The sequence below is a fragment of the Polyodon spathula genome, chromosome 9 (genome assembly GCF_017654505.1).
Source record: "Polyodon spathula isolate WHYD16114869_AA chromosome 9, ASM1765450v1, whole genome shotgun sequence".
NCBI classification, from domain to species: Eukaryota; Metazoa; Chordata; class Actinopteri; order Acipenseriformes; family Polyodontidae; genus Polyodon; species Polyodon spathula.
Window position 1 is genome coordinate 42,105,633 of NC_054542.1, and position 8,081 is coordinate 42,113,713.

The 8,081-nt window shown below is 44.3% G+C and overlaps 1 protein-coding gene across 1 annotated transcript; it reads left to right on the forward strand.

Annotated features, from left to right (window-relative positions):
* The first annotated feature begins 4,776 nt into the window (after nt 1-4,776).
* On the forward strand, nt 4,777-7,455 carry LOC121320898 (2-oxoglutarate receptor 1-like). Its single transcript, XM_041259671.1, has 2 exons — nt 4,777-4,810; nt 5,520-7,455. Exon 2 carries the CDS (start codon nt 5,530-5,532, stop codon nt 6,517-6,519), a length of 990 nt encoding a protein of 329 aa, XP_041115605.1. The 5' UTR covers nt 4,777-4,810; nt 5,520-5,529; the 3' UTR covers nt 6,520-7,455.
* The last annotated feature ends 626 nt before the right edge of the window (nt 7,456-8,081 follow it).

The window sequence follows — 8,081 nt, forward strand, 5'->3', positions numbered from 1 at the left end:
CCCTATAGCCCGAATCACCTCATACGGCCCCTGCCATTTAGCACACAGTTTCGATTCAGATGAGGGAAGTAGCAGCATTACCTTGTCCCCTGGTCGAAAGGTTCGAATCCGTGCATTTTTGTTGTAATGCTGCTGTTGTCGGTGCTGAGCCGATCTGAGGTTGTCTTGGGCCAAACGACCGACCAAATCCAGCCGATCTCGTAGTAGGAGCACATGCTTCACTACATTTTTGGACAAGCCTTTGTGCTCCTCCCACCCCTCTCTCAGCAGGTCGAGAATGCCGCGAGGCTGCCGGCCGTACAGGAGCTCAAAGGGGGAGAACCCCGTTGAACTCTGCGGCACTTCTCTCACCGCAAAAAGGAGGTAGGGAAGAAGCGATGCCCAATGTTTCTGCTCCTGTGTTACAAATCGCCTCAGCATCGACTTTAAGGTCTGATTAAAACGTTCAACCAAACCGTCCGATTGTGGATGATAAACGGACGTCCTGATGGGACGTATTTTTAATATTTTGTACACCTGCTGTAACGTATTGGACAAAAAATTGGTTCCGTGATCAGTCAAAATCTCCTTGGGGATCCCTACTCTAGCCATAATCTGCGCTAACTCGGTGGCTATTGCAGCTGCACTAGTGGACCTCAATGGAACTGCCTCTGGGTATCGCGTTGCATAATCCACCACTACTAATATATGCGTATACCCAGAGTCAGAAGGTAGCAATGGGCCCATTATGTCCATTGCAATGCGCTCGAACGGAGTGGAAATAATCGGCAGTGGGATCAAAGGAGCGGGGCGCACTCGACCTGGCGCTACTCGCTGGCAGTCTGGGCATGTGGCTACATATTTCGACACATCAGTATGAAGACCGAGCCAATAGAATCGAGCCAATATTCGCTCCCTCGTCTTCTCGGCTCCGAGGTGCCCCGCAAAAGGGATATCATGCGCCAGCCTCATGACCTCGGTCCGACAAGACGGGGGAACCAATAATTGTGTTACAGGCTGTCCTGTGCCCGCGGCTAGGTTTACCCTATATAGTAATTGCCCCTTTATACTGAAATGTGGATATACTAGCGGCCCAGCGCCATCAACATCCTTACCTTCAATGGACCGGACCTGCCCCCAAGCGTGCACCAGTGACGGGTCGTTCTTTTGGCCCCACACTAGGTCCGCGCTTGAGTACCACGGGTCCGGTACATTGAGAGGGGCTGGAATAACCTCTGCCCTAGTCGGCCCAGTAACCTCGCTCTCTCGGTCACACTGCGTTCCCACTCCCTTCGACTGGCGTTTGTTACCATTACAGCACTCTCCCACCAGACCCCAGCCTTGTCTCAAAGACGCTCCCTCCCATTTCGCGGTCCGTCTCTCCTTATTTGTTTTTCTAGGACGGAACAGAGGGGAAAACATTTCAGGATGAAAAGGAAACACATCACCAATCCGTTCCTTTTTCCCTTTTTCTGCCACGTTTACGTGTGTGGCTGAGACTGCCATTATTTGCACCAATTCTTTGAATTTTGGCCAGTCTCGGCCCAGAATAACTGGGTGCGGCAACCTTTCCGCCACCCCGACTACAAGGTGACGTTTTATCGGTCCTACCGATAAATACACTTTTAGTGTGGGGTATGCCGCCGTGTCTCCATGGATACAGGAGATGGCCACCTGACCTTGTGGCCGCCACGACATACCGCCCAAGAGAGCTGTCCTGATCAAGGTTTGCTCACACCCTGTGTCCACTAACGCGTGGGTTTTCACATTCCCTAAAACCACGTCAATCAGACAGGGCCCCTCCCAACCGTTTTCCCCCTGCTTACCCGTTCCAGGTGTCCAGTTGCATGCAGCCACGTCACACTCCATAGCAGCGGGGCATGACCTGGCCCTATGTCCTGGCTGGTTACACCTAAAACAGAGTGGAGGGACAGAGGGGGCATAGGTTAAATATCTGTCCCGCTGCTGGTAGGGCAACGGGGCAGGGGCAACACCTCTACCCCAGCTGGGGGCCAACCTCGGTCTCCATGGGGGGGAGGCAAGGGGGCCCAACGGGGTCGGCGGTCTGGGAGGTCTGGGTGCCGGGACCGAGGGTGATGGTGGTGGTGTTGGAGGAGAGGGAGGGAGAGGTTGGTTCCTCAGCAGGGCAGGGGCTGACAGGATCCCGACCCGGGCTGACGTCAAAGAGTCCTCAAAATCTTCGGCCAATTTGACCGCCTCCTCCAGGGTGTCAGGGTTGTGGCGCCGTACCCACGCCTGAGTTTCGGCGCCGACCACATGGCAGAATTGTTCCACCACAATGGCTTCCCCCATTTGTTGAGCGGTCTTCTTCTCTGGGGTCAGCCAATGGACCATGTGGTCGCACAACCGCTGTGCCACCACCCTGGGGCGTGTCTCCGGGGCTCTCCGGTACTCGCGGAACCGCGTCCGGTGGGTCTCCGCGGTGATGTTGAGACGACGGAGGATAGCCTGCTTGACTAGGTCATAGTCAGTGGCGTACTGGTCGCTCAGGGCTTGGTAAGCTGCCTGCGCTTCCCCGACCAGGCAAGGTCCTAGCTGGCTTGCCCAGAACTCCCGAGGCCATCCCGCCGCGGTTGCCAGCCGCTCGAACGCCACCAAAAATGCCTCCGGATCATCCTCCGCCGTCATTTTCATGGCCCTTGCCTTCGGGGCCGACATCAATGATGTTCCGGTAGGGGTCGCTCCTGCAGCAACGATCAGCCCTACCCGTTCAATGAGCGCCGTATAGCGCTCCTCCCTCCGTCTCTCCTCTGCATCCCGTCTTGTCTCCAGTGCCTGCAGTAGCTCCGCCAGCTCGTTGCGGTCCATAGTCCCGTGTTCTGACACCACGTGTGGCAAAGTGGCTAGTGGAGGGGAACAGGTATAGCGGTGATGCGATGCAGGAGTGACAGGCAGACAACAGTTTCCAGTGAAAAGGTGCTTTTATTTATAATCCAGGTCTGGTGACCGTTAAATAATAAATCCCCGGCTATACACAACAATGTGTAAAGCACGGGGATAGCAATAATAGGACACAGTCCCAAACAAAACGAACACACGGTCACCAGTCCTGGGTGAGTGCAGACGTGCTTGTGGTGGGTGAAGACACTGTATTTTGTGACGGTTCCGTGCAGTGGTGATCCGGATTGTGCTGACCCTGGTCGACAGCTCCGGATAGGTGAGTTAACTGTCTGGTGGTGAAAAACGCAGACAATTACAAACAAACACAACACATAATTCCTCTTTACAACGAGAGCTCCTCTCTCGATCCTTCTCTCTCCAAGCATTAACCCAAACGAAGGAGAAGATCAGCGTTACCCTGGCCCCTATATGTAATCCCGCATGATATCGAGATAAACAGTTGCAGCTGCCTTATTACTTGCAGCTGCCTCTCGTTTACCTCTCAAATCAATACGGTCTTATAACAGAGTCACGCTTCCCTCCAGGCTGACCCACTTCCCTGACCCGGAAACGAACTGTCAGGCCAGCCCTTCCAGATACTTCTCCTCCCGTTCTTTAGCGCCCTCACAGGTTGGGAGGAAGATTCATCACCAGAACTCATCTTTCCGTCACATGGTCACAAAAGCAAAGTTTGTGGGGAATAATAGCCATTTTCTATACTTTTGAGGCATAAGCAATTAGGAAATAACACTTACTACCCAGGAACAAAAAATGTGTTACATGGTGTTATACATTTTATTTAATTTAGAACTGAATATTAAAGAACTTAATATAAAAACATGTTAGTAAAACGTGGTATTTCTAATGGTGTTTCTAAGTTTTAGAAACATTATTTAGACAAGAACAACAAAGTTATATCAAATATGCAACTTGGTGGGGACCCGGAGGGTTATAACAGACACACATCATGCAATTTGATTACACAAGAAGCTTTGGTCTGAGTTATTTCTAACTAGGTGTGGCAGGGGAAAAGCCCTGCCGGTGCACAAGTGTGTTTGTGTGGGGAATACTGGGTTGGCAGGGAGGGGGTTACATTTATCCCTGTCAAAACATGTGGGAATGAGCCACAGGTGTTAGAGAGAATAAGTAGGATTTGTGATAGAGGTGGTCTGTGTTACATGTTCCGTGCTTTGCTGTCTGTGTGTTTACATTTCGTGAGTTTTTGTAAATCCTTTTGTTTTGGCCTTCGAGCTGTTTGTTTTGTAAAGTGTAGTTTTGTTTGTGTTTTGTCCATGTGTGGTCCAGTGGTTAAAGTCCAGGGATTGTAACCGGAAGGTCACTGGTTCCAATCCCTCCTCTGCCACTGATTGACTCACTGTGTGACCCTGAGCAAATCACTTAACCTCCTTGCACTCCATCCTGTGGATGAGATGTTAAATCAATGTCCTATTGTAAGTGACTCTGTAAAGTTCTTTGTGATAGTGATCCACTATGAAATGAGCTATATAAAGATATTATTATAATTATTATTATTATTAAAAGAGTGCATTAGCGTATTTAACCTTGCAGCTTTCTGTCTGTCCCTGCCAAAACCACCTGGGATGTCACCCTAGGGTTGATCATATTTTTTAAATGGGCTTGAATGCATTTAAAGGTTTATGATATGTGAGAATGTCACTATTCCAGATTTTTGTTTGATGAACTGTACTGAAAAATAAAAAATAAACAGAAGGGGAACTCTTATGTCAGTCTGATTGGATGAATTGTTTACTAAATTCTTCTACAATTCTTAAACACTTCCTTTTACAGAAAGTCCTCCCTTATCTACCTATGTGGGCGTGTAAAGAACACAATACATAAACCCTCTGAGAGCCTTTGAGGAAACCACTGGATAAAATAGACCAGGAGCAGCTCATTGTGTAGCAATACTGTAAGTAGCACCTCTTCTTTTATACTAAAGGATTGCATGGCTAGATTATTGAACAGGAAACCTGTCTGTTCTGGAAATAGAGTAAAAAGGAGCAGAGTCACCTTCATATGTTCGTTGGATATACAAATGAAAGATGGAAAAAGGGAACATCTGTCTGTGTTTGAGGAATCCCTTTTCTCAATCTTTGCTTCCATTTCTGGGAATCTGTTATTCCGACTGTCTATTAATTTAATGCTGTAAACAATGTGTTAAATAATAATTATTATTATATTTTTACAACCAAAATGTGTATGACCTGCTTCAGGAGCTATGTATAGTTTTTGTGGCTAACCAATGATAGGTTGTTGATACAATCCCTCCCCTCAATCCACTTGCAGGTGTTGACTTGGTAAGTGAAGCAAATTTCACTTGAGAGACAATAAAAACATTTAGAGAAATGCAATTGTGTGTAAATGAACACAAAATCACTGTTAAAAATCAGAATATTCATATTTCTTGGTTTTCTGTTTTTTTTCCCCCCCTTTAGGAAAGGGGGGGGAAAAAGTGAACTTGGTAGAGTAGATAACATCCTTTGATTTGTATTATTTAAAATGCTGTGAAGCAAATGTATGTCGAGCACCAGGCAAGAATGAATAATGAGGGGATTACGAAAGAGTAAGGCTAATCCCAGAAAGTTATTTACAAACTCTGGCTCTGTATTTCCTTACAGAATTCGTGCCATGGAAGGCAATGCTTCAGACAGCGCTTCAAATTATGAACCTCCTTCCAACTGCACCAACGTTGATACTCTAATGAAGAGGTATTATCTCCCAGCAATGTATAGTACAATATTCATTGTGGGCTTATTGGGAAACCTGTTCGCCATCACAGTATATCTGGTCAAGATGAGACCATGGAAGAGCAGAGGCATCATCATGTTTAACCTTGTGGTAACAGATTTTCTGTATATGTTGACTCTGCCGTTTTTGGTATACTATTACACCAATGGCGATTCCTGGACCATGGGAGATTTCATGTGCAGGTTTGTGCGCTTCGCTTTCCACTTCAACCTCTACGGGAGCATCCTGTTCCTCACCTGCCTCAGTGTCTTTCGCTACGTCGCCATTGTCTACCCCTATCGAACTCAGGAGGTGCAACAGAAACGGTGGGGCATCCTTCTTTGCACCATTGTCTGGGCAACTGCAGCAGTGGCAGTCACCCCCATGACGACAATGATCTCTCTGGTTGAATTGCAGAATGTTACGCAATGCTTAGATTTTGCGAGCAATGACTTGGAAACAGTTTGGTGGTATGGCTGGCTTTTGACAGTGCTGGGGTTTCTTGTACCCTTAGCGATTGTATGCATGTGCCACTTCAGCATTGTACGGGCACTGAACACAGGGCCTCACACTCAGAGTGAGTGCAGGATAAAGGCCCGACGTCATGTCGTCCTCATCATAGTTGTGTTTGTGCTGTGCTTTCTGCCTTTTCATATATCAAGAGCCATCCGGGTGGAAACCAGGAGACCTGAGTTTGACTGTCTTGTGATGAGGCGAGCTCATGCAGCATACATCTTCTTTAGGCCAGTTGCAGGACTGCACACTTTTTTCAACTTAGCTTTGAATACAACTGCTGGGGATCAGTTTCAGAAAGCCTGTGCTGAGCTTTTCAATTGCTTCCGTTGTGAATCAAAACGCAAAGAAGTTTGCAACGTGGCTGTCATTTCATAAATCCGACAACCCTTCATAAATGTATATGTATACAATTTAAAAAGACTGTTTGGATAACTTTCAAAAAGTAATACTGAGGTTTTTCTGTTTATGAACTCTGGGATATATTATTCTTATTAGTGCAATTACTGTGAATCAAAGCTAGTTTGTATCTTATGTTAAAGCAAATGAAACCATGTTAACCAACTTTTGGTGATGCCAGCAAGGTAATGATAAAATGATAAGCACAACACAATGATACAATGCCTTGAGACCAAGGGTTTAGCTTTAGATTAATGTAAAAAAGTTGGTCACTTAATGAATGCTGATCAAACTCCATCTCATGGGATTTCTAGATCCAAGGTATGATTTAAAAACATATATGTATTTAAAATGTACAGCATGCAGTTCACCTTACCTGCAGTGTAACACGTATATTTAGAGAAATGAAAAATCTTTATCAATGTCTTGATCAATGTTTGTCTCAATTCATTACAACTGTACATTTCTTTTTATTACTACTCTTAACTGTAAAATATATATAGATTTATGATGCTCTAAAAAAAGTTTTAAGACGGGACTTGACTATATAACAAAGTGCCACTTTACATTAACTGTCAGTAACTGCAATGTGACCGGATTTGTAGTTCTTAGTAATTGCATTATATACAACCACATGTGTAATTACAGTAAAATTACAAACAACGATAACATGTGTCACTTAGTAAACACATTGTTGCATTGTAACCATATGTGTCAGTACTGTGTTACTGTAGTGTAGATGCTGTGCAGTAACACTTCATTTAAAGTGTTTGCCAGTAAAGACATTGAATTATTTGTCAACAGCCTCATTTAAATATCACAGCCATCATTTATTAGGTTTCCTTTATAAAAGACAAACACATTATGACAAACTTTAATGGTCATTAATATAACACTATTAAAACATGCAATGTACATTCACCAGTATGTGTCTGTCTGTAATATAAGACAATCTGAGACTTTGAATTATTTGTTTCCCCAATACATGCACATTTTCCTGTACTGTAATACATATTGCAATGAGACATGGTTTTATGTTTTTTTTTATTTTTTATATTTAATAGATGTATTGTTTACTGGCATTTAAAATGTCATTAATCAATTTTTTACATGTAACTTTATCCAATTTAAATAATTAACTAGTCTATAAAGTACTCTTTTCCTGCCTTTTCCTTTTTTCTTTATATATATATATATATATATATATATATATATATATATATATATATATATATATATATATATATATATATATATATGCATGCGTTTATGTATGTATGTATTGTATACTGCACACTAGGGAAGATTCTTTAATTATTTATTGAGCCAGGATTAGAATCCTCTGGCTCTAATTTAATTAGAAACAGCTGTCAATAATAAAGGAGGCAGGTGTATATAAGCAGGTCACAATGTTTGGTCTGGTGTCTGCTTTAAAGCCTGAAGGAAGCCTGTATGATCAGACCTGAAAAGGCAAAGTGTATTTGTTTTTATTTAGCTGTCTGGTTATAGGTAAAAACTGAGAAAAGTTAATTTTAGCACAA

Bases quoted from the DNA above. Each gene is read 5' to 3' on its own strand.
- LOC121320898 (XM_041259671.1), top strand. From the start codon at position 5,530: ATGGAAGGCAATGCTTCAGACAGCGCTTCAAATTATGAACCTCCTTCC.